At 44.0% G+C, this 27500-nt stretch overlaps 1 protein-coding gene across 2 annotated transcripts in view; it reads left to right on the forward strand.

Moving 5' to 3' along the window:
• Positions 1–25872, forward strand: part of WBP1L (WW domain binding protein 1 like) — a 79013-nt gene extending 53141 nt beyond the window's left edge. For both annotated transcript variants that reach the window (XM_030568611.1, XM_030568612.1), the window contains exons 2-4: positions 7692–7794; positions 21827–21988; positions 23659–25872. In XM_030568611.1, coding sequence (XP_030424471.1) covers positions 7692–7794; positions 21827–21988; positions 23659–24410 — 1017 coding nt within the window. In that variant the 3' untranslated portion in view covers positions 24411–25872. The remainder of the gene's footprint in view (positions 1–7691; positions 7795–21826; positions 21989–23658) is intronic.
• Positions 25873–27500: the final 1628 nt, after the last annotated feature.

The following is a 27500-nucleotide window of genomic DNA, read 5'->3' on the forward strand; positions in this document are numbered from 1 at the left end:
CCGCAGGAGTGTGTTCTATTCAACAGCTTCATAAATGATTTGGATAATGGCATACAGAGTACGCTTATAAAGTTTGCCATTGATAAGCTGGGAGGGGTTGCAAGCACTTTGGAGGAGAGGATTAAGAGTCAAACTGATCTTGAAAACCTGGAGAAATGGTCTGAAATAAATAGGATGAGATTCAGTAAGTACAAATGCAAAGTACTACGCTTAAGAATGAAGGAAGGAATCAATGAAAAAATACAAAACGGGAAATGACTGCCTAGGAAGGAGTACTCTGGGGGGTTATAGTGGATCACAAACTAAGAAGTCAACAAGGTAACACAGTTTAAGAAAACGTGAACATCGTTCTGGCATGTATTAGCAGAGGTGTTGTGAGCAGGACACGAGAAGTAATTCTTCCACTCTGCTCCACACTGACTAGGCCTCAGCTGGAGTATTGTGTCCAGTTGTGGGCACTGCACTTCAGGAAAGTTGTGGACAAATTTGTAGAAAGTTCAGAGGAGCGCAACAAAAAATGATTACAGGTCTAGAAACATGACCTATGAGGAAGCATTGAAAAAATTGGTTTGTTTAGTTTGAAGAAGAGAAGACTGAGGGGGGACCCGATAAGTCTTCAGGTATGTAAAAGAGGATCACCACTGAGGACAGGACAAGAAGTAATGGATTTAAATTGCATCAAAGGAGATTTAGGTTAGATATTAGGAAAAACTTCTAAAACACTAGAAGAAATTACCTAGGGCAATTGTGGAATCTCCATCATTGGAAGTTTTTGAGAAGAAGTTAGACGAACTGCTATCAGAGATGGACTAGATTAATTCTTAGTCCTGCCTCAGTGCAGGAGACTGGACTAGATGATCTGTCGAGGTCCCTTCCAGTCCTGCATTGCTGTGATTCTGTGTCAGCAGCTAAGGACTGGTGACCACAACTAATGAGATTTTCATACTAAGAAAAGAATGTGGCCATGATTAATGTAGTTGCTGTTTGTTAGGATCTTTCCTGAGATCTGTGAAACCACATGGAAAGTGGAGAGCAGCCAGAAATTTTTGTGTATTCATGGATTTCAGAGGAGCCATAAATCCTTATGAATCACTTTAAATCAGGAGCAGCTAACACCAAAGCCGGATTTTGGGAGAAAATATCATACTTTAATAAACAATCTTTGTTAGTACATTGAAATTCCACATCAGTGGATAGTGCATCAAGAGCAGTAGTGGGCAACCTGCGGCCCATCAGGGTAACCCGCTGGCAGGCCGCGAGACAGTGTTTACATTGACCATCCACAGGCACAGCTGCCCGCAGCTCCCAGTGGCTGCGGTTCACTGTTCCAGGCCAATGGGAGCTGCAGGAAGCGGCATGGGTGGTCAGATCAGAGGTGGTAGTTGAAGTGTGTGTGTGTGTCTGTGTCTGTGTGTGTGTGTGTGTTTAAAAAAAGGGATGTGTGTAAACTCAAATTTCTTGTGTGTTCTGAGTGTTATCTAGAAGATGCTTGTCATGGTTACAGGGCTAACCTCGCTCAAAACACCATCCTTGCCATCTTGGATGTCACCTCCCTGTACACCAGCATCCCTCATAATGACAGCTTTGTTGGCTGTCACAAATATTTACAAGACAGTGGACAGCACTCAGATCCCACCCCAAACATTGCCAACTCATCCATTTCATCCTCACCGATAGCAGTTTTACATTCAACAACAAACACTTTTTCTCCAAACCATGGGAACAGCCTTGGATAGTAGGATGGCTCCCCAGGATGTGCCAACCTTTTCATGGGCCGCCTTGAGGAAGAATTTCTGGACAAAGGCATCATGAAATCAAGGATACACCGACATATCAATATTTTCATCATCCTCTGGACAGATGACCTGAACTCCCTCATAGAATTCCACTACCACTTCTACCACCACCACCTATCCATTAAATTCTGTCTGAAACACTCCCACACCAACATCAATTTCCTGGGCACCACAATCAGTTTCAATAATGGATCCTATAGACAATTATATACAAAAAACCGGATCCAGAACCACCTCAAACACGCCAAGAAATCTGTTAGCTACAGCTAAGCACAGAGACTCCCGAATGTGCTCTGAGAAGTCCCAGGATACACACCTAATGCACTTAAAATCGCGTTCACCAAACAAGGACATACCACCAGATAAGTAGATTGCATCAGGACCGGGCCACCAAATACCCCAAGAAAGCATGCTTCAGTAAAGGGAGAAAAAAAATCCCTCTGACCTCATCCTCCAAGGAAACGTTCCCAACACCTTCTAAAATCAAGCCTGGGAATTTAAATTCATAACTCAGCTAAATACCAAAAATAATGGACTTAATAAAGACACTGGGTTAGTGGCTCATTACAACAATCTGTAACCCACTGTAACCCTCCTTTGTCCTACGACTGTAGATGTGTTACTGCCCGCTTCCTCTTGACCGGTCTCTTGTGCCGTGTGTTAACTCCTTTTCTGTTCCACCTTGTATTTAGCTGTGACATTCCAAGTACCTTTCCTAGACCTGAAGAAGCGCTCTGTGTAAGCTCAAAAGCTTGTCTCTCTCACCAACAGAATTTGGTCCAATAAAAGATATTACTTCACCTACTTTGTCACTCTAATTCTATAGTTATCTAAATGTAATCTTATTTATTGCTCATTTGTGACTGGCAGTTCAGGTAGCATATGTGTGAAGGTTAGAGACATTAAGTAGTTTAGTCTCAAAATTGACCTTTAAGTTTATGACTTGGATACACAGTGAGGTCTGAGTGCAGAACTAGGAGTAAGAAATTTGATTCCTAATCCCAGCACAGATGCATTAGTGTTCTCTGTGGTTTTAAATAAATTGCTTAACGATGCTGTCTCAGGTTCTGCATGTGCCCACCTCCAGATGGGTGTTACAAGGATTGTTTATAAAGCATTCTGAATATGAAGTGTTTATAGAAATCCTAATTAGCCTTTTATTAATACAGTTTTGAAAGTCGTATACTATAAAATTTGAAATCACTATTTATACAAGGTGTAAATAAAAGCAGCTTTGCACGTCCCCTGTTAGCTGTGGAATTGTCAACACAGCAGTGGGTTTATTATTTACTGGGAAACAAACCAAAATAGCCAAGTTTACTTTATTTATATAGTGTGTATTATAAATACTACGGGTGTAATGCAAAAATAATCCAGATTAACATGTCAAAATAATACAGAAAGGATCTTCAGACTGTGCCAACTCAACCTCAGAAAAATCCTGAGCAATAGATGGGCCTTGCAGCATGTCTAACAGCTTGCTGTGCTTGCTCTGTTGCACCAAGTGGGTGTAGGAACTGAGTGCCAGGCTTGAGGGCCCTCCACTGAAAACGCCTGCCCCCAGAATGGTATGTATCAATGTTCTGTCAACTCTCATGCAAGAATGGCATTAGATTTGGTGGGGTCAAGGGCAGAAACGGAGTGGGCCCCCACCCTGCCTTCCTTACCTGCTTACACATTGGATTTCTGCAACGTTTCTGAAGCCAAAGCCCCAGCCCCGCCAGGCTGAAGCTGGAGCCCTGGCCCGGCAGCTTGGAGCTGAAGTCCTGTGGCATGGGGCCCTGGGAATTTGCCCTGCTTGCTATCCCCTAACGCTGGTTCAGCTCACGTGTCCCAGATAGTCATGGCTTTTGGAGGATAGCCTAAAAGAGGTAGTCTGTAATGTATCTAGAACTCAGAGTATACAGAGCTTTATGGAGAGAACCAACTCTTTGAATTGTACCTGGAAAGTAGCTGGAAGCCAATCAATCTTCCAGAATAGATGTAGTGGGCACATGAACAAAATGCTAAGTAAGGAGACTGGCACTTTCTGCTCTAAGCTGAAGTTTGAATGTCCTTCAAGAGTAGTCCCGTGTAGACTCCACTGCAGGAATCTATTCTGGAGGTGACAGTAAATGGATAACTGTGGTGAGGTTACCAGCAGAGATGAATGGTTGCTATTAGTCCAGTGAAGATTGAGGTGGGAGAAGCATGCTTGCAAATTTCTGCTATTTGACAACCAGACACAGCCAGTAGTGTCCAATAGAATCCCTGCATTGCAGCTTTAGTACCTATGGCAAAGAATAATGCTTTAATAAAACGAGGGGGGGAATTGGTCAGCTAAGATTCCCCCTCCCCCATTTCTGATGATAAAACTTACAAGTGAGTGCAAGAATAAAACATAAAGCAGCATTTGCCGATGTCCTTTTTAAAACTGCAACTATCTAATTGTTCCATTATTATTAGCACAGAAAGTCCTTTCTCTGATTAAAATGACCTTTACAGCTACTCCTCTAAAAATAGCTGCAAGACACGAAAGCAATTTAACACAATGCATTAATCCTTTAATTTTTGCCTCCAGGAGACAATAATTTTTTGCATGCATGCATTCTCTTCTTACAAAAATATTCTTCCTGTCCTTTGTCTTGCTCACACCTGTTTTTTTTTCCTTTTGTGCCTCACTTTAATAATTAATAATAACAAAGGTGCATGGTGTTTGCCCAGGAGACATTTGAAATATAAGAGTCACATTGTTTGGGGTATGTTGGTAACTGATAATTCAATGGCTGCGATTTTGTAAAAATTAATCTTCATTTAAAAGAGCTGCAGTTGAAGGCTACCTTAATTATTATATAAGCACCATGTGTTTACAAATGCATCCCTTGCCCAAGAAGAGCTTGGCCTAAATTGCAAAGTCCGAACAAGAACACGTTCGGAGGCTTGGGATGGTGATAACTTAAATCTTTCATATAATATAGATGGGAATGGGAATGGCATGTTGTTGAAGTAAGTTTTTAACATTTGTAGGCCTTGTGGGAAAAGAGGGTTTTCAGGCTGTGTGATTTCTGTTAAGTGGGTGGCAGCCTGGCATATAAAGAGAGGAAAATGTGATATTCCATGCAGCCCTCTGTGCCTACAAGACATTGAATATTGTGGGGGGGAGGGAAGGGCGAGGGGGAGACTCTAAATCAGGTTTGCATCACTTGTGGAGTAAAGGGACAAAGTGGGATGCAGTGAGAAATCAAAGTTTAACAAAGTGCCTGATGGTTGTTACAACGTACTTAATTAACAAGACAAAACATTCAGGGTCACCAAATGCCCGCTGTAAGTATGTATAGGCAAGGATGATACCGTGCAGCATTGGACTGGAAAGGGCAGTTGTCTTAAACTTGATTTTTGTAGGCAAGGGAGAGTCAGTGGGGGGAATTCAGAGAGTTGGTGATGTGGTTTGAACAACTTACGATGAAATCCCCCAAAATAAAATTCAACTTTAAGTGAGTGAGACAATCCAGGGAGGTTTATATCTTTGTTACAGGTTGTTGCCACAAAGTCGTCGTTTTTGCTCTTTGAAATGTTATACTTCGAACAGAAGAAAATGTGTATAGGAATAAATGCTGTTTAATTCCTTGAAATGTGTGACCTAGTGCAAAGCAACACTTAAAATGGCAGTGCGAGATTCGAGTTCTGGCCTGTCTCTGACTCTAACTCACAGTTGTTCATTTGATACACGTAATGTTGCTTTAGAGTTTGTCACGGCTGCAAAGCCAAATTTCTGATCTGAAAATCAAGTTTTGCATTTTATTGTGCATCATCAACAATATTACAGATTTTAAGTCTCAATTCTGCTGATGTATGAGCCAGGAAAGAATCGATTCATTCTCCAATAGCATTGCTGCTGCATGGCTAATAGGGGAAAAAATGGTTAGTAAGTGGACAGATATGACTTGGGATACATCAGCCACAAAGACATTGCAAAATGTACCATTTCTAGTGATTTCCTTGACCATAATTTCACGTTGGGAAACATATGCTGTGGTTAAAGAAAATGAAATGTAAAATGCTATGATAGCGCAGCAGAGTGACTTGCACATTTGACTGTCATCTTAGAAATTACAGGTGGAAAAGACCCTATCAAGGCGTGGGACATCTGCTTTCTGCACCTAGCATTAAAAAAAAAAAAAAAAAAAAAAGCCCCTCCAATAAAGAACCTAAAACGTATGGCACTTTGTAACACTGTTTAATTGCATTAACACTTCATGACTGAACGAACTTTATTTCAAAGCAAGTCTGGCATCAGGGTTGTGGGTGGAAAAAGCAGTCGCTTGCAGCCAAGCTCTTTGGGAGGTTTTGGCAGAAAGTTCTGCTGCCTCTGCAGAGCTAGCAGGACAGGCAGCCCTCTCTCATTCTGTCTATTAAGCAGGTGGATTGCTGATATCTTTTCATGGCCTCTACCCCAATTCAGATTAAGGGAAAGAAGCACACTGTTCTGTATTTTCATGAAGCTGTGCACATGCTCAAAACCCCTTTACAGTTTGCAAGGCTTTACGATAATAGCGTAGCTGAAGTCAACGTATTTTAGATCAAATTAAAATTAATTACTTCGTGCCCTCGTGGCGTGCTGCGGCTCCCCCGTCAACTTTGCTTCCGTCTCTCGCCGAGCTGGAGTTCAGCAGGTGACAGGAGAGTGATCGGGGATTGATTTATCACATCTGCCCTACAAGCGATAAATCGATCCCCGATAGATCGATTGCTACCCGCTAATCCGGCGGGTAGTGTAGATGTGCCCTTAGAAACTACACTCCTACTTCGATGCAGGCACTGGAGGAGTTGAAGCCAGGAGTGTGGCTTTTGTGGTGTGTGCTAATTCTTGATTGGGTTGGTGGGAAGGGTGGGAATGTTTTTAATACTGATATTCACATGTTCCTTGAATCCAAAAATAGAATGTCATCTTTTAAAAAAAAAATAGCTTATGGGTTTCATTTACATGAACTATAATTGGTCCGAGTGGTATGTTCAACGAAAGTGAAATATCACTTGTTTTAAAAAAAAAAAAACAACCCCAAAATGAAGGAATAAAAAATACACAGGGTATCCAGCAAACCTGTTAGCCTTGGTAAATACCAAGAACTGACAGTTGTTCTTCACCTATTATGGTGTGTACTTGAAAACACATCACTTAAACATGTAGTCCTGTTTGTAGTAACACGTGAACCAGTGGTTCCCAACTATTTATCATTCTGGGCCAAATATGCGGTCCACAATGTGTTACCTGGGCCACAGGTTGAGAACCACAGTGATGGAAGACTGCAAGGTGATAAAGTACAGCTGATTTGGCTCCACTCCTAGAATGCTGAAGCTTCCAGGAAGAAGCTTTACCAGAAAGCTGATATAAACTAAGCTACTAATTATAAAGAACAATTCCAGAGCCGAATTTTACAAGAATATACCGTAATTGCCACTTGGATTTAAATAAACTCAAGCAGTTCTCACTCAGATTACAACATTCTCTATTTATAAAGCATTTCCTCTGCTTGACACGCTGCCTCAGTAATACAACAAAGTAAAATGTGGAACAAAATCTCTCTCTCCTATATACAAAATGTCCAGAGCACAAAATGTGATGTCTTAAAAATGAACCAGAGGGTGTGTAATAAAAGGTGACGTGGTCTAGTCATATGGGACCATATACAGCTGGTAGACCTGGGTTCTTATCTCAATTATGGAATAGACTTGGGCAGTTCTTTCGCGCTCTCTGTTTGTGTAAATTTGAGTTGATACTTACGTACCTCACTAGTGTCTTGAGAAATCTAATGCATGTGTTTAAAATGCTTTGAGAGCCTTGTGTGGAAGGCATTATATAGTTACATTTTAAAAATATAATGTTAGTAACTTGTGTCTCTCTGTTTTTAATTTTAGGACAAGCAAACCTGCCTGGGCGTCAACAATCAAAGTTATATATGTGAAACAGGCCACTGTTGTGGACAGTCACAGTGTTGCAACTACTACTATGAACTGTGGTGTAAGTCCTTCCTTGTTTTATAGACTCCCTGCATAATCTGCATGACCATGACCCTTTCTGAGCCTTCTTCTGGGTTGCCTTCTTAAATTCCTTTTATGTGTTGCCATCCAGCTGTGCTACAACAGTCGCAACAACTGGATCCCTGCTTTGGGCTGGGCGGGAGTGTTGTGGCAATTAGGACCTGCTTAGCCTGGCATCTTCTGGTGTAATGGCAGTGGTACTTCCTACCAACAGCCAAGACAGAGTGCTTGGAGTTTGCAACAAAAAAAACCTTCTCCATTTGGTTCAGGCAGATTTATTTAGCTTCAGAGACCAGCACAGCTTGAGCTTTCATCATTTTAGGCTATCTGCAACAGACGCCCTGTACAACACTGGATTGGTTTACATTTGATTCACTTTGTTTAGAAGTAAGGCTAAGCTTTTGTCTTGGATATTTTTAGTAAATGTCAGGGACAGGTCCCGGGCAATAACCAGAAATTCACAGAACCCTGTGACTTGTCCCTGGCTTTTACTAAAAATATCCCTGACAAAATGGGGAGGGACGGAGGGTCTAGCACCTGTAATGGCTGAGCAGCTCCTGGGTACCCTTCTCCCGTGCCCACCGCAGCTGGACAGCTCTGGGGGTCCTTGCCTCCTGCTGTGGCAGGGAGCTCTTGGGGGAGTCACAGCAGCAGATGTGTGGGATCCCAGGTCCTCTTGCAGAGGCTGGGAGCTCCAAGTCCCCCTGCTGCCCAGGGGCTTGGAGGTGCAGGGGAAGGCAAGGGTGCTGCTGCTAGCAGCAGCTGAGAACTGCCCCAGGGCTGAAGCGAAAAATATCCTGGAGATCTCTGGAAGTCACGGATTCCATGACATAATTGTAGCCTTATTTATAAGGTTTTCTTAAGCATCAGGACTAGAAATTTCATCTTTCTAAAAAAAATAAGTTCAGATTTGGAGCACAATTCATCTGGCGAAGAATGGATTCTGGGCAGATTCCATGGATGTAGAGTAGGTGTGTGGGGCCCTGATTAATGTACACTGTTGTCTACACTCCTTGCTAGCTTTTTTTACCCAAGGAACTGAGAGTGCCCATATTTTGTCTTCTAATTGAGTCAGAGGACAGGATTCCTTTATGCTGCAAATATATCTACTGACTCACAAGGACTGGAGATGTCAGATCTAGAGTATGTTTACACTTAAACCACTACAATGGTGCTGTAGCACTTCAATGTAGACACTGTCTATGCCAACAGGAGGGGTTCTCCCATCAGTATAGGTAATCCACTTCCCCAAGAGGCAGTGACTAGATCAACGGAAGAATTCTCATGTTGGCTTAGTGCCACCTACACCCGGGGTTAGGCCAGCATAGCTACATCTCTCAGGGATGTGGATTTTTCATACCCCCGAGAGACACAGCTATGCCAGTGTAAGGTCCCAGTGTAGACTAGCCTATTTCTGGAGGGCACCAAACAGAGAGAGAGAAGCTGATTAAAGATAGCAGGACTCTTATCAGAGGTGTTAGGGGAAAAGGGAGGCTCAAAGGACAGGAAGTAAGAAAGATCACTCCATCTTATATGATCCGAGAAATGAGGTGGTGTTATTCTGTATATTTCTATAATACCAAGGGGTTAGGTAGAAAGGAGGGCCTGTGCACACGCCCCCTGGAACTATTGTGAACTGATCACCTATCTCTAATGTGCTGATACTATTTATCACCACACCTTGTAGTCTTGTTGCTTTTATGTAACTGTTGTACCTACTGCTTAATCCCTCTGATACTGGCAGTCTGTTTCCCACAGTGAGATACTTACGTAAAAAGTAGTAACACAAACATGAGGAGTTCCGATCTCTCCAGATTCAACGGCAGTAATTCCTGATTTTTCATCCTTTGTCTGGACCTAAATTTTGCAACAAGGCCCTTGAATACAGCTGCTCCTTAGAAGAAATAAGGAAATCAGAAGATAGCTTCCTATATGTTTTAAAATGGAGATTGTACTGAAGTGAAAACAAACAATGCAATCAGCATAGTGTAGTGCCTGTTATTTTTTTAATATTAAACTCAGTTTATTTTACACTGGGCCCACATTATCAGTATGTGACAGTTCTTTTCATTGACAATATCTCACTGCGTCATAAAAGCAGTTGGAAAATCTGAAGATTTAGGTAGCTGGGAACCAAACATGTGGGACATTTGGCTGGGGAAAATGAGGAAGACAGTTGAAGATTATGGGGGGAATAAACGCATTACCTGGATATATGTGCTAAAGTGTTCAGCGGGGAATAGCTAACAATATAGGGATTCAAACTGGCATTTTTAGATTTGAGTCCTTGCCCAGTTTATCTCAATGGGGCAACTCCTGCCTCAGAGCTGTTATTTCAGGCTGGCTGCAGGCCTAGGCAGATATCACTTCAGCTTACATTTTTTCAAGGGTTTCTTTCCATCCATGAGAACAATTTTTTTTTAAAATTAAAGTTCAGATTCTGGAGCTCAGCTCTGCATCTAGAGACTTCATCCGTTGCCACATAAATCACAGAACAGCAGGATCCTGGGTATATATATCTGGTGAAGCACTTTGAGATCCTTCAAGATGAGAGATGCTATATAAATATTATGGGCAGTTAAATGACCATATGGAAAGCGGTGGTTGTGTTGAAGCCCTGTTGGTCCCAGGATGTTAGAGAGACAAGTTGAAAGAGGTAATATCTTTTATTGGACCAACTTGTGCTGGTGAGAGAGACAAGCTTTCAAGCTTACAGAGATCAAACGCTTGTCTCTCCCATATGGAAAGCAACAGCCATTGCGTGCATGGCAATAGCTTTGCTCTCCACACAGCCAGCATGGGGACTCATATTAATAATTTTTACTGATGAATGATTAAATTGCTATTTTAAATTGTGGTTGCTTTTGACGTTAACCAGTGCAATCCATATACTGAAATAGCTGTAGAGAAGTTGCAACTCATATTGACCTTTTCAGGGCCTGTGTTCCCTCTAAGCTGCGTGGTCACTTGGCTGCTCAGGACTGAATCAAGTGCCGCGCGCTCGATTAGCAGAGCCGCCCACAGTGGCGTGTGTTCAGGTGCTCCTCCCCACCACTGCTTTGCAGCTGCGTTGCTCCTGCCCTCTGCCTTGGCGTGCCTGGCCAGCTGCTCCCAGGACCCTCCTGCTTGCTGTGCAGTGTGTGTGTGTCTGGGGGCGCTGCTGCTATCAGGGTGTCCCCCTTCCCCTGCCTCCTCTGTTCCCATGTACCCCATCTCCACAGAGCAGGGGAGGGGAGACAGGGCTAAGTAGCAGGTTAGCTGCTGTGGTCTGAGCCTTCAGGTGAGTGCCTTGAGAGAGTGTGTGCTGTCTCTTTATAGACTTCTCCAGCAGCCAGCACACAGTCTCATACACTCCTGTCTGTCTCTCTCTCACGCCCACGTCTCTCACACACTCGCCTCCCAACACATACTTATGTTGTTGTTGTTACTTCTTTGTACTTCCTGCAATGCACATTAAGGCTATATCTACACTACCTCAATAAGTCAACCTACGCTACGCAACTCCAGCTATGTGAATAAATGTTTTTTGGAATGGAAAGAAATTTAGTCCAGGCTGGAGGTGCCTCCTGTAATATGATCCCATCTTGTGGGCAGTGGGAGAATTTCCTGTAAACAGGTTCTCTTTCCACTTTAAGGAGTTGGAGGGAGTCTTGGTTTAGAAATCGGGGGGTCTGAAAAGTTCTAGAAATAACTGGGAGTGAGAGGTATGTAGTGTTATGAACCAATTAAAGGAGATGATAGTATGTGTGTGGCAGCAGGGGGAGAATAGGAAGCAAAATCATTGTATTATTTTGTTAAGGGATGGAGTGGAGAAGTAAAGAACATATGTCAAGCAGGTGAACAGGCTGTGTTTAAAAATAGATAACAGCTTAAATATACATATAAAATAAATATATGGAGATCTACCTATCTCATAGAATTGGAATGGACCCTGGAAGGTCTTTGAGTCCAGCCCTCTGCCTTCACTAGCAGGACCAAGTACTGATTTTGCCCCAGATCCCTAAGTGGCTCCCTCAAGGATTGAACTCACATCCCTGGGTTTAGCAGGCCAATGTTCAAACCACTGAGCTATCCCTCTCCCCCCCGTTTCCCCACCCATCCCCTAGTAAAACAAAATTTGAATGCCTTGGTTCCAAAAATTGAGCTATACAGCCTGAATTGTCTGTTGGTAAGCACAAGGAGAAGATGAAATGGAGAATGTCACTTTGAATAGTGTCTTCCTTTCTTTTAGATGTGGATTTGAAATGGAGAGAACACCTACGTTGCAGGAGTATTGAGTTGCCTTAATTAATATTTTTGAAGTGCTTTTGGAATCCCCAAATGGGAGGCACTATCCAAGTGGTAAATAGTGAGGGTGCAGTAGCCCTGTAAATAGGTTGCTAACAATTTCCATTCTAATCCCCTTTTCAATTGCTTATAATTTGCTTGAAATTTCTGAGTTTGGCCTTTGTCCCAAGGTGTCATTTTTGAATGTTTAAGCTGACACTATATTAGTCAGGGGACCAATCTTATTTAACATTTTCATTAATGTCCTTGGCACAAAATGTGGGAGTGTGCTAGTGATATTTGCGGAGGACACAAAGTTGGGGGGTATTGCCAATACATAGGAGGACCGGAATATCACATAAGTAGATTTGGATAAAATAGAAAACTGAAGGAATAGAAATGGGATGAAATTTAATAGTGCAAAGTCCAAGGTCATCAATTTAGGGGCTAAAAACAAGCATTTTTGTTGCAAGCTGAGGACTTAGCCATTGGAAACAACAGAGAGGAAATACCTGGGGGTACTGGCTGATCACAGGATGACAATGAGCTGCCAATGTCATGTGGCTGTGGAAAAAAAGCTAATTCAATCCTAAGTGCATCAGACAAGGTATTGCCAGTAGAGAGAGACAAGTATTAGCACCATTATACAAAGCACTGGTGAGACCTCATCTGGCATACTGCATGCAGTTCTGGTCTCCTGTGTTTAAGAAAGATGAATTCAAACTGGAACAGGTGCAGAGAAGAGCTACTAGGATGATGAGAGGAATGGAAAACCTCCCTTATGAGAGGAGACTCAGAGCTTGGCTTGTTTTGCCTAACCAAACGAAGGCTGAGGGAAGATATGATTACTCTCTATAAATACATCAGAGGGATAAACACCAGGGGGAGGAATAGGAATTATTTAAGTTAAGAGCCACTGTTGGCAGAATAAGAAATGGATATAAACTGGCCATCAATAAATTTAGGCTTGAAATTAGGCAAATGTTTCTAACCATCAGAGGAGTAAAATTCTGGAACAACCTTCCAAGAGGAGTAGTAGGGGCAAAAACCCTAACTTGTTTCAAGACTGAATCTGAGTTTATGGTAGTTGCCTGCGATGGCATATGGCCCATCTGTAACTATTAGCAAATATCTCCAGCCGCCAGAAATGGGACACTAGATGGGAAGAGCTGTGGGTTACTGTAGAGAATTCTTTCCCAGGTGCCTGGCTTGTGAATTTCACCCACATGCTCAGGATCTAAGACATTTGGGATCTGGAAGGAATTTTCCCCAGGTGAGATTGGCAAAGACCCTGGGGTGTTTTTGCCTTCTTGGGCAGCGAGGGGCATGGGTCACTTGCTGGTGTTTGAACTGGAGGAAATGGCGGAATCTCTGTAATTTATAATCTTTAAATCAAGATGTGAAGAGTTCAGTAACTCAGCCAGAGTTTATGGGTATATTACAGGAGTGGGTGTTCTGTGGCCTGCGACGTGCAGGGTGTCAGACAAGCAGATCATGATGATCCCTTCTGGACTTGAAGTCTGAGGGTAGATCTACATTACAGGGTTAAGTTGACCTAAGTTACGCAATTCCAGTTATGTTGTTCATGTAGCTTGGGTCAGTTTATTGCAGTGTCTACACTGCGCTGAGTCCGCAGGAGAAACTGTCCTGTTGACTTATCTTATGCTTCTCATTCTTCTGGAGTACCAAAGCTGACGGGAGAGCGACCCGCAATCGCTTTAGTGAGTCTTCACTAGACCTGCTAAATCAACTCCCGGTGTATCAGTCGCTGCAGCACCGATCCACGGTAAGTGTAGATATGCCCTAAGTCTGATGCCTGACAAGGCAAAGAGACCCTAAAGGGTGTAAAAAAACCAAACCAAAACAACTTAGGGCTGTAGGAAAATACTGTACATTGGAAGACTAACTTCATTGTATCAAGAATGAATCATAACACGTGTGCAATTAGCCGAGTCAGGTTGCATGTGCAATCTTAATTATGGCATTTCATGGTTTTTGAGTGCTTAACTGAGTAGCCATAGTATTTTACTGGCAGTTTTATTCTGGAGCTTTTATACAGATAGGTGCTCAGTGAGCAAGAATTCTTGGCAGTTAGAATTATTTCTAGATCTGCATTTCCTCTCTGTTGCCTCTGCTGCTTTTACTCCTGAGCAGCAATACTGATCACCTCAATTCTGAAAAAATATATATCTTCAATATGCAGCCACTGGGAGAAGGATTATAAATGAAAAACATTCTCCATTTGCAGACAGCACCATTTATATTATTTCTGTTCTGAACCATGTTCTTATTAACCCTCTACATGTGTTCCCTGGAACCTTGAGAGAGAGTGGTTGTTTTTATTTCTCCCCCCTCCCCCCACCCCAAAAATAAATCCTCAGTCTCAGCTGAGACCCTGTTACTTTCTAAAACCTACGCTGCAGTCAGACACCCATGGCTGGCCTGTGCCAGCTGACTCGGACTAAGGGGCTCAGGTTAAGGGGATGTTTAATTGCAGTGTAAACAGGGTCAGGCTGCAGCCTGAGCTCTGGGACCCTCCCACCTTGCAGGGTCCTAGAGCCCAAACTCCAGCCCAAACCTGAATGTCTGTACCACAATTAAACTTCCTCTTAGCCCAAGTCTGGCTGGCCTGAGTCAGCTGGCACGGGCCAGCCACGGGTGTCTTAATTGCCGTGTGGACATACCCTCAATGGTCATTTTACTTCCAACCTTCTTCTGCACCTCTGGCCGCTTTGGTTTGCCTGTGTAAAATATTATCTTGGAGTTGGTTCTCCAATGGCCTGGACATGTTCTGAAACTTGATGTGCACCTTGGATTCATTTGAGGCCATTGTTCAATTTGCCATTTGTATTCTAGTAATGGAGACTGGGGATCAATTGTCTTACGCTGGTCCTCACTAGGCCTGTAGCATTGTTATTTCATCTGGAGCATAAAGAAGTTATTTATCTCTAGATAGTCTTTCCCCTGGACACAAACATAGACTTAAATAGTGTTTGCTGATTTGCTGCCTCATATTTGACTATAGTTGAAAGATGATGAAGCTACGAGCAGGGATGTTCAGTACTGTTTGTTATGTCTCTCTTTAGGTTTTATACAGTAGTTGCATCATGTGTATATTCACCACCATCCAGGAGGCTAAGAATTAGCTGCAGTTAACCTCCATCGTCACCTGTTCAAGTCAGCAGCTCTGAAGGCAGATAGGCAGGGGTTGGAATTTTGACCATTCCACTCTACAAATATTTGTTACACTTGGCAGCTTCTACTGTTGTATGATAATTTACGTTGTCAGTAGCCTCATAATCCCTTCTTAAGGGACAGTACTGATTTGGAGCAGCCTCCTCTCTGAAAAGGCAAGATATTGACATGACCTTTGAGATCAGAGATGTCTTTTTTTCCTAGCGCGATCTGCAAAACTCCAGTACACCAAGATTGCAAAATTGATTTAAAGTGGTCTCCCATTCTTGGGTGACAAAAATATTGACCTTTCAGCTAGCTTTTATTCAAGCATCTTTGAGGAAGATGTTGCTACTTGGAAGTATGCCTTTCCATTAGTGAAACTGCCACACATCCCCTCCTGTTGGACCAGATATTGTGAATCCAAGATCATTACCCAACGTGCTTGTCAGACAGAGAAGCATTCTGTGGTGTATTTTGGCTTGGCCTTAGTGAGCTTCCTGCCAACAGAACAGTGGCATTTACCCAAGTTTACTGTGATCTCTAGGGCAGATTATTCTGTTCTACCCTTGCAACACGAACACAAAAGAACACACATTTTTTCATTTTGCACTGGATAAAAGGAGCTTCCCTCAGTGAAATCTTTGCTTGGAATGTTGCCCTTCGTGAACATGGTATTTGTGCGTCCTGTTGTCAGACACAAAATGACCTCCTCCCCCCTCTTGGTGAAATGTTGTTATAGGTATCTCCAAAGACACCAGTGTGTAGTAGAAAAGGGTTTGATTGTATTGGGAGCAGAACCTCCACCTACAAAAATCCTAGTATAGCACCTGTTTTGGCTGCGATCAGTATTCATACTGTTGCTACCTGAACAGTGTGTTTAATGCTGTGTATGGAGCTGATGAATATCTTTTAATAAAAGCTTTTGACACTATGTGGCACAGAGCTCTTGTGGAAAAACTTAACTCCGTGGCTGTTACTGATGCAATAAACACTTTTGAATGCATCGCTATTGCCATATCCTCCACAGATTGCGGTTGATACCAGTTTGTCTCAGAAGTTGACCTTTTTTGAGATGAGGTCAGCCTCTGTTTTTGACAAAACTGTTTTAATGAACTGAGAAATATTCAGAAATGTCTGTGAATTCAATGATTGTCCTGTACATCTTTTTAACCAAGAACATGAGCCGCTCTGTCATTTTGTCTATTTGAGAAATCTTGATGCCATTGACCAATAGGCCAAGAAGTGGTTGGTCATTCTTCCAAAGAAGGCACTTTCCATCTCAGGGTAGCTTGATCCCTGCCTGTTCTTTTATCACCTTTCCTGGAATGATAATTTTGCTCAGCCCAAAATAAAGCCAGCAGGTGTCTTCCACGTGGGAGGGAGAAAGTTGTTGAAACACATCAGGGAAAGATTTTCAAAGGCACAGAGGGCAGGTAGGTGCCTGACTCGTATTGACTTTCACTGGGAGTTGGGTGCCAGACTTCCGTTTTGCCTTTTGAATATTTCCCCCATTGTTTGTATGAGGTAGACTTGCTCTCTGCTTTCTCGGTCTTTGAAACAACTCTTGAAAGGCTTTTATTTAGTCCCTCCAGAAGTATATTTTATCCTGTGTGTAATGGAAAACATGTTTTCTTTTGTGCTCATGTACCAAGGGTAGGAAACAAAAACAGGCCATACTTAGAGGATTGGTGGTGGTTCTAAAAGCTCTGCTCTAGGAATTATTCTGGGGAAGTTCTGTGGCCTGTGTTATACAGGAGACTAGATGATCATAATGGTTCCTCTGGCCATGGAATCTATGAATGTTTCTCCAAATTAGGAGTGTAGCTGCTGCCACTGTGCTCAGCCATGGTTTGCCAGCTCCGGATCACCACCAGTCAAGCAATAGATCATTCTCTCACCATTTTTCATTTCTGTGGGTTTTCTGTGAATTGCTATGTGACCAGTCTTGCGTGGATGACTTTGGAAATCCCCAACTCTCCCCTACCCCCAGAAAGAACAACCTAGTCTGTGCATGATCCTGCATGTGTTTCTGTTCACATTTTCACCATCACTCATTCCAGGTCAGTCAATGCTCAGTGCACTCACATACAGTTCACTCCCTAATGTGCTTTCCCCCCCCCTCGTAAACACAGTACAGTATTTTCAATGTATCTTACTAGACATCTTTGCACTTAGCCTTATATTAATACTTTCACTTCAAATAAATCATTGCACTAAATATTTGCTAGGCTTTAAGGTTTTTATGGCCTGCAACTTTTAACATCTTGCACTGTGATTCTCTGATCTAACAAGCTACTCTGGCCTGGGCTGAGTCAGTAATTGGAGGCCACCTATGAATACCTACAAGATATGCAAGAAGTGTTGGTAGTCAGTGAACCAGTCCCTCCACATGGTGGTTGCTGGCTCTGGTTCCAGAAATTCGTACGAGGAATACAGCAGAAGTCTTGACTGCGTCTGTTCAAGAACAATCCCATGACCCTTTCCATAAGAATAGGGTGTGTTCCTGGTGTGTTTGTCAGACAAGAAGCCAGTTAATTATGTTCTGCCTCCCTCAAAGTGCATGTGCAGTTTCAGTGGAATCCAGCATTAATTTACTATCCTGAACTGTTGTGTGATATTGCTGTGCATTATACAGTTGCCACACTTCACCCCGGAGATAACCGTGCTTTACTTGAGTCCCTCCATTCAGCTTGTCTAACAGTTTGTCTTGTAAAGCACTTTGGGTTCCTTTGCAATAAGATTCATATAGAAATATTTGATTTGTATCTGGAGGACTAAGACGTGGGAGGGAGCAGCTATCCCAATAGAAGAATTCTGCTGCCTCAGCTGCAATTGCTTACCAGTGGCATCTCTCCAGCACATCTTAGCTGAACATGCACAGCTTACCAGTACATGAATAATTCCTGGGGAAATTAACTGATAAAATGTTCTACATAATCTGCTTTTGTGTTTATTTTAACAACCCTGTAACAGTTGGAAAAGGGTGGGTGTAATTCACAGCTGTTTTTTGAGTATGGCTATGGATGACTTACTCCATATCTCTCCTCTCTCCTCTTTTCTTTCTCTGTTCTTCTTGAGATTAAATTCAGAAAGTTGATTAAATGAAACCTAGGCCTGCCATGGTGCTGACTCCATAATGATGCTATGTGAAAGACCTGATTTCAATGACTGATTTCTCACTTCCTAGTCTAGCTAGGGCTTGAGTGAGTGGATATCATCTCTTTCAAGAGGACTTCTATCCAGTCTTCTTCAACCAGAAAGGTGCTGGTTGCAAATCAGTCCCTCCAGGCAGTGTTGGAGATGGGAGTAGGGCAATCCTCAGTACTCTGGATAAAGGCTTCTTTGGAGTGGGAGTGACTGCGGGAGAGAGAAATACCAAAATTCTGACATCAGGCTGGAACATTGAGTGCCACAGGCATTCCTTGTCACTCTGGTCACTCAAAAGTTCACGTTCTTTTCTGAATGGTAGCCATGTTAGTCTGTATCAGCAAAAACAATGAGGAGACCTTGTGGCACCTTAGAGACTAACACATTTGGGAGTGGATGGCTCACTACAAAAAGTCATTTTCCCTCTGCTGATACTCACACCTTCTTGTCAATTGTTGGAAATGAGCGATATCCACCTTAATTGCATTGGCCTCATTAGCACTGACCCTCTACTTGGTAAGGCGACTCCCATCTTTTCACGTTCTGTAATGTATATACTACTTACTGTATTTTTCACTCTGTGCATCTGGTGAAGTGGGTTTTAGCCCACAAAAGCTTATGCCCAAATACAATATGTTAGTCTCTAAGGTGCCACAAGGACTCCTCCTTGTTTTTACATTCTTTTCCATCACCCATACAATAAGCCGGCAGAGTGGACTAGCTGGGAAAACGGCATGGGAGCTTTCAACTGGACTTACCTACAGATATCAGAAGATGCAGAGTACTCATAAAACATTAACACTTTGGGGCACAAGATAGATTTCCATTCCTCTAGGAAAATAATGAAGGAGAGATCCAGTACTTCAATCTGCTTGGCCAAGATAGGAGTTTTGGCTGATTTGTGTATCTCACTATGTCAAGACAAGGCGCCATTCTCAGAACGTGGTGGCACAGTATATTGTATTTGTTTGTTTGAACTCAGAACAGTGAACTCATTCCAGATTAGTGCTGTGAGTGCACTACTTTCTGTCCTGAGTTTGGAATGAATGATTGCTCATTCCGGAGATTCCTAGGTTTTTCTTCCTCCCTCTCCCTACCTTCTAAAAATACACATTTCTTTTCTCAGGAGGGGACCTCCTGAATTTAATATTTTTTTCAGTTATTAATACAACTTGGCAAAAAATAGTTTTGTTAGTGTATAATTACAGCATTTGAAATGGGTGTTAATGTTAATATGTATTGTGTGAGAAAGAGAGTGTAATAGAAAATTGCAAAGGTCCCATTAAAAGGAAAATCTTGTTGCACCATTAACTATGGAAATGCTCTGTGTGTGTGTGTGTGTGTGTGTGTCTGTAAATTATATATGTATGCTAAGTAAGTTAGGCCAAAATTTAGGTTTAAAAAGAATTAACCAGAGATGAATCTGAACCAAACACCCCTAAATATTGTGGCTAGGAAGGCAGAATCCTATGTAAAACACACATTTCTAGAAGTATTGTCTTGGGGTTGGTTTGCTTTTCAGAGAGAGTTGGATAAGAGTTTTGTTTTAAAATTCTCTTGTGAAAAAGCATTGTGTTAATTCACTAAGGCCAAAGAGTTTGAACGGTTGACTTTATGTTGTCCAGAATGAGAGAAATGAAAGCAGCAGTGACCACAACCAGTTTAAAACACTGGTGGGTTGTTTTTGTTTTTTTTAAAGTTTCCTTTTGGATTATTAAAGATGCTGGACTCCAAAAGGTTTGGCGGAGCTCAGGGCTGGGGTAGGGGGTTGGGATGCAGGGAGGGGTCAAGGCTGAGTGTTGGGGTGTGGGGGTGAGGGCTGCGGGGTGGGACTGGGAATGAGGGGTTCAGGGTGTGAGAGGGGGCTCTGAGCTGGGGTAAGGAGTTGCGGTGCAGGAGGTGGTCAGGGCTCTGGGCTCGGTCTGGGGATGAGGAGTCTGGGGTGCAGGAGAGGCTCTGGGTTTGAGGGGGGCTCAGGGCTGGGGCAGGGGATTCGGGTGTGGGAGGGGGTCAGGGCTCTGGGCTGCGGGTGCAGGCTCTGGAGTGGGGTTTGGGGTGCAGGAAGGGGTTCCAGGTGTGGGGGGTGCTCAGGGCAGGGGCGCGGGGTTTGGGCATGGACTTAGCTCTGGCAGCTCCTGGTCAGCAACTCAGCTGGGGTGCATCGCAGACCGCGCTGCGCCCTGGAAGCAGCCAGCAGCAGGTATGGTTCCGTGTGACTCTCGCCCGTAGGCACTTCCTTCACCCCTCCCCTAAGCCAGCCAGTGGGAGTGCAGAGCCAGTGCGCGGGGCGGGGCAGCGTGCTGATCCCCATGGCCCCCCGCCTAGAAGCTGGACCCGCTGCTGGCTGCTTCCGGGGCACAGCGCAGTGTCGGAAAAGGAAGGCACTAGCCTGCCGTAGCTGGGCAGCACCACCGATGGGACTTTCAATATCCTGGTCGGCAGTGCTGACCAAAGGAAAGTGACCCAGCTCCTTACATGCCGCTACCCACGGTTTGAAAAACACTGCCCTAGAGCTGACCCCGGGAGGCCCTCTGGGGGGCTGGCACTGCTGTGGCTCCCCTGTTCCAACCCCATGCCATGCAGGAGGCACAAGTACTAGTCCCCCCACCTGTCTCCTCTCACCAGAGCCTCCCATATCCCATCTCTTAGGCAGCCACAGAAGGTAAAGTTCTCAAGGTCGTTCGTCCTTGTCCACCCCCTTCATGTGTGCCAGGTCACACCAAAGTTTACAAATTCAATAATTTACTAATGAGAAATGTTAGTCTCCAGTCAGATCAATATCAGACTTGTTCTCTGTCCTTAAATGTTAGACTTGCTTTGTAATCTGTCAGGGCCCTTCATATACTGCTATAGGCGCCGACTCCAGGGGTGCTCTGGGGCTGGGGCACCCCTGGAAAAAAAAAGTGGGTGCTCTGCATCCTCCAGCAACAGCTGTTTGGAGGTGCCCCTGATTTGCTGATTGACAGCTAGAGGAGGGGCTTGAGGTAGGGCAGAGAGCAGCAAGCAGACTGGGGAGGGGATGGAGCAGGGGCAGGAAGAGGCAGAACAAGGGCAGGGCTTCAGAATATCCTTGCACCGGCCCTGCCCAGCCCAGACAAGTTGGAGCTGTGTCCTCAGCATGCTCGTGATCTCTCCGAGAACTCTGCTCTTTGGAGTGCTGAAGCACATATAAAATTGCCTCGTTTGTTGTTAGGGTCAATATGTCGCCGTGGAGCCTGGTTGTAACCTGTATATTTTTGAACACAAGTGTAGAATATAGAACATCTGCGACATTGCAGCTTTAGGTTTGCAGGTCATTGCTTTAAATATTATCCCATAATCTCTTCCACTGTGTCTTGTGTGTATTTTGCATTCCTCCCCCCCCCCCAAGGAAATGAATTATACTGTGAATAACCAGTTTTTCCCTCCCTGTTTGTTCCCAGGGTTCTGGCTGGTGTGGACTATCATCATCATACTAAGCTGCTGCTGCGTTTGCCATCATCGGCGTGCCAAACACCGCCTCCAGGCACAGCAGCGGCAACACGAGATTAACCTGATTGCTTACCGAGAAGCCCATAACTACTCAGCCCTGCCATTTTATTTCCGTATGTACTTCCTACAGATCTTCCTAGATGCAAGAGGGAGCAGGCTGGCTTTTGAAGGAGTAAAAACCAAAGAATTCGACATACCGGGTGGAGGCGGGGAGAAGCTGCTGGGGCAGAGGGAGAGGTTGGGGCTGCTGCTGTCTAACCTGTGGTTTGTGGAGAGAAGGAGGTACATTCTAGCTGCCTAGAACATGTGGCCCTGCTGACTCTGGAAGCAGAACTGTGCCAGCAACAGGGCCTTTATCACTGGCATTTTTCTGCTCCTGGGTTACCTTTACTTTTCCTGGAGCCATGGAGAGGTTTTTAAAAGACCATATTCAGGAGAGCTTGGAGTGATCTTTCTTTGATACGCCTGCTTTGTAACCTATTTTTGCAGCTGGTTTGACTGAGGTAAAGAAAGTAGCTTGGCAGAGGTTGGTCACCCAGGGGCCAGACGGGAATGGTGACTCAGCTGGGACCCTCCTGGTTCCCAGTCCTATACTCTGCCTACTAGACCATGGTAGATTTCCAGTGAGTTAACAGATTCATTTTTACTGCATCTGGGGAGCTTTATTGGCAGAAAAAGAAGAGTGCAGTTGCGCTGGTACATTATGATATAAGGACATTTCACATGAAGTTATACTTTTTAAAGAGTGTTTTGATCAGTTGCTTAATTCAGTCCACTTTAGCCCATTTTGCCTCCTTTGGAAAATCTTTAATTGATTTGTAAGTCCATTATAAACACAAATATAATGTTCCCCTCGTCACTCATGGTGATAGGGTTTCACTCTGGCCACACTACAAATACCGAATCCAATGTTACAACAAAATATGGACAAATATCTTAATTTTCTTTTAATTGGTGCCTCCTTCAGGGGGTGAAATCTTTGATTTTTTTTGGAAATGTAAACACTAGTGATTGTAGAACCTCAGCCTAGAAATCTATGAAGTCACCTAGTCAATTTCCTGCAACCAATACAGGATTATTCTCTGGTGTAATTTATAGTGCTGTGTCCAGGGTGGTCTAGTAGCTAAGCATGGGACTGGGAGTCAAGAGATCTGGATTTTATTCCCAACTCTGTACAGACTCCCTCTGACCTTGATATAGTCATGTTGTCTCTCCGTGCCTCAGTTTCCCCTTCTCTAAATGTGATAATTACGTCCTCACATAGGGGATGATGCTAACTCATTATTGCTTGGTTTAGAATCCAGGGGTTCTCAAACTTTGTTGCACCGCGACCCCCTTCTGACAATAAAAATTACTACACAACCCCAGGAGTGGGGACCAAAGCCTGAGCTCACCTGATCCCCATCATCCTGGGGGAGAAGAGAGGAGCAAAACCCAAGCCACGCTGCCCCAGGCTGAGGGGCCAGGGCCAAAGCCGAAGCCCAAGGGCTTCAGTCCAAGGCAGCAGGGCCTGTAACCTGAGATCTGCCACCCAGGGCTAAAACCCTCAGGATTTGGCCCTGGGAGGTGCGGCTTTGGCCCTGGGCCCCAGCCAGCCCTGGCTACCCTATTAAAATGGGGTTGTGACCCACTTTGAGGTCCTGACCCACAGTTTGAGAACCACTGGTTTAGAAGCTGCTAGAGATGGGCAAAGTATCATAAATTATGTGAATGACATTGATCTATTTTAAATAACAAATTTCATGAAATTTCACATGAAATAACTTCTACCTCCCCGTTTTAGGATTTTTGCCAAATTATTTACTACCTCCCTATGAGGAAGTGGTGAACCGACCTCCAACCCCTCCCCCACCATATAGTGCCTTACATCAGCAGTGTGTCCCGGCAGGCAACAGTAGCACAATCCCGGATACTCCAAGAAACCTCCAGCCAGCACAGACAAGCTCTCCTCCACCACCGGGTGGCAATAACAACAGCACTGACAGCACTGGGTCCCTCAGCGTCCGGGACCCTGAATCCTCCATGACACTGGTTGAACAAACTGTCACCAAAATGCAGGCTACCGAGCCAGGCAACTCCAGCCCCAGAGCTGAGCTGGAGGAGACGGCCGATCCTGTGTCCTTCCCGGATAAGGATTCCGAGTGCAAGGAGGAACTGCTTAAAGATTACAGCTGTGAAAGCTTAGATCATAACAGCGCTATTCCCGATGCCAGGGACAAGACTCCCGGCAGGCACCGTCGTTTCACTGGCGACTCGGGCATCGAAGTCTGCGTCTGCAACCGGGGCCACCATGACGACGACCTTAAGGAGCTTGATGGGCTCATCGATGATACTTTGGGTGGGCCCCTGGACTTCTGTGACAGCTGCAGTGGCCGCCTCCATGGGGATGAGGAAGAAGGGCTTTTCAGTGCCTCTGAAGAGCAGCACCGTGAACATAACCACCACCATCTGCCTCGGCAGCCGGTGTGTGTCCTCCTGAACACCATAAACGAGCAGGACTCTCCAAACTCTCATACTAATCACTCTCCCAGCTAAGGTGGCTGAGTCCCAACAGAGAGTCTATAAAAGGATTAAGAACAACTTTTAAAAAGGTGACGCAACCTTTTTTTCCCCCCCAATGTAATTTTGGGAATATCCCCAAAAACACTGTTTGGGAGGGTGGGCAACTGTGCCTGTTTTTTTTAAATCACATCCCTCCTCGTACACATAGTAGGGACTGCAGTTTCAAAAGGAGACTTTTTTGTAAAATGGAACTTTGCTAATGATGATTTTGGTGATGGATTTTTATTGTTTGGTTGGTTTTAGTTTTCCAAAACCTGCTTTATCTTGCAAGTTATGAAGCTCAGCAAGTCTAACCCTGTGAGGATAAGAAATACAGTATGGCTCCACTCTCCAGGTGTCTTCCCAGAAGCACACAGCTTCTGATAGCACTGGCAGTCAGCAGTCCAAGAGTTCTGCTTTGATTAGGGTTCTTGAGGGGAGTTGAGCACATCCACTTTTCCCCAAACCGAGAAATAACTAAATCAGAACAGCGCTGTAATCTCTGGTGCTTCAGCAACAGGTAGGGGTGCAGGAGATTCCCCACTTGAAGCTGGTAACTGAAGGACCAGTTTCTTCCAGACACAATATTAGTCTATAGCATGCAAGTTGCAAAAAGGGTTGCAGATTTTGCCTTTACGTACTTTTTTTTTTTAAGGCAAATATATTCCTTTAATCAATGCCTCTCAGAGCACAGCTGTAAGTTAGAATCCAGGCAGCTGGGCTGCCTTTCCAAGTACTGTGGTCTCTCTACATGACATTCAACTTGTGTGCTGTGTAAGGTTTGGCCTTTTAATTTTATTTTTGTCCCCTCAGGGCAGCACTTTAGTTAAGATGACAAAATGAAAACCAGGGCTGTCTTTGGCCAGTGTGCCTTCAGGTTTCAGTGATGCATGTTGAACAAATGGAGACAAAAGCTCCGTCCGTTGCAAAAGGATTACTTACAGCGGAGATCTGGGCGGTATTCTTTTTTTAAATCCAAAAGTTTGGTGCGATTCTAATGCTGACCACTTACAAGAAATGAATGTCTAGGGTTTTTCCTTTTTTTAAGGTGGCAAATGGCTACTGTACAATGTCTGAGTGTGTATGTGTGTGACTGCAATACATGCATGCATGTCCTACTGGTAATATGAAACCTGCTGTAAGACTGCAAGAAAATTTACTGTAGCTTTGCTTTAATAAACAGTAGAGTTTTTGTTAGTATAACCGGAAGGGGGAAAAAAAAAAAAACTGCTGAAACTAACATTCCCTGGAGCATTCCTGTGGAAGAGGGCAGGAGTCAGTCTATATATGAAGTGTGCTTGGGTTTCCCTCTGGCTTTCCGTCACTTATGGTCATCTTGATCATTACTGTTATGGAGGGAAATAGAAACCTTGACGCAGGCATTCAGATTTGATTGATCAAAACCAAAATCAGTTTTCAGTAACGTGGAAACCAAATATAATGCCTTTTCTGATAACTGTGTGTGTTTCATTTTGTGAATGGAGAACAAAAATCTGTGTTTACATTTTACTTGACATACACAATGTTCTGCTCGTAACAAATGTGAAGTGTCTCATTTAAATACTTTGTGTCTCTACTGAAGGTAGGCAAGCAGTATGTGCTTGTTCATCTGTAATGGGCAGCTTTCTTTAAAGAGCAGCCATTTCTCTCTCCTCCCCCAACAAACAGCTGTACATCAAGCAGATGTCCACTGGAACTAGAATTGCAGTGTCTACATTAGGATGCAGTGAACAGTCCTTCATTGAGATTCATCAAAGCCCGTTCCGTGCTGTGGTGTGTGCAGGTGGTTTAAAAAATACTCCATGGCATGTTAATTGTTCTGACTGGCTCTTCGTATAGTGTGTGCGCCACCGTAAGTCTGGTCACAAGTAGGGAACTGATCATTTGCTGGAAGCCTAGAAATTCTGTTCTTCTCCCTTCCCCCATGGCAAATTGTCACCAGCTGCTGTGCTCATTGATCATTTCTTCCCTTTAGAAGAGAGAACTAAAATCTGTCAGCTACAGAATTATAATATATGGAGATATATCTAGCTCATAGAGCTGGAAGGGACCCCTAACGGTCACAGTCAAGTTCAGCCCCCTCCTTTCATTAGCAGGACCAAGTACTGATTTTTGCCTCAGATCCTAAGTGGCCCCCTCAAGGATTGAACTCACAACCCTGGGGTTAGCAGACCAGTGCTGAAACCACTGAGCTATTCCTCCCCCCCAATAAATTGTTAAATTCTCTTCCTCCCCCCCAATAAATTGTTAAATTCTCTTCCTCACATATTTCAAGGAAGCTTAAAGAGCATTTAACAACTTTAAGAAATCAGGATTTTAATAGTAAGAATCCTCTACCTCCACCTCTCCTCCCTCCACATTTCCTACCTACATCCCATGTGTGGAATCTGGCCTCACAGACATTTAGAAGAAAAGCTTTCCTTGTCAGATTGCCACCGGTGTGGTGCTCTGCTCTGTTCAATGTTGATACCAGTCGGCTGTGTGCGTGTGTTCCCTCTGTGTGCTGCCCCAGCTCTGCAGATCGCTGGCACAGCAGACCCCGAGAGAACCCCCAAGGACCACAGACTTCTATAAGGTACGAAGGCACCTGGCCAGGTCTATTTTCAAACAAAAGCTCCCTGGATTGGATGTCTACAGTTCTGCTAGTACATATGTGCTCCTGACAACGGACTGGCTCAGTCAGAGGCAGGACTCTCCACTGCCGCCTAGGCCAGACAAAGACACCACGCCAGGGATGCATTCTTATACACCAGTACAAACAAGTTACACAACACTCCTGATATATTGAGGTGCAACCCTTCTACGTAGCAAGGTGCTGCCTCTCACCTTGTACATGTTGGTTCAAACAAAATTCTATCCATCATATTACCCTTTTGACCTTGTCATTGGGATGGGTCAGCCTGTTCCTTGTTATCTCTGTGGAGTGTACAAGGATGCGAATGTTCTGATATCTGGTGTCCAGCACCTTTTAGGTGTCTCTTTTTGCAGCATCAGCCCTTTCCTTGCCAGCTTCTGTGAGAAGGGCCTGCCTCTGGCTCACAGCTTCAGTTTGCTTTGTGTTAGCAAAGTCTTGACCATTATTTT

This window comes from Gopherus evgoodei, chromosome 7 (assembly GCF_007399415.2).
Source record: "Gopherus evgoodei ecotype Sinaloan lineage chromosome 7, rGopEvg1_v1.p, whole genome shotgun sequence".
Classification (NCBI taxonomy): domain Eukaryota; kingdom Metazoa; phylum Chordata; order Testudines; family Testudinidae; genus Gopherus; species Gopherus evgoodei.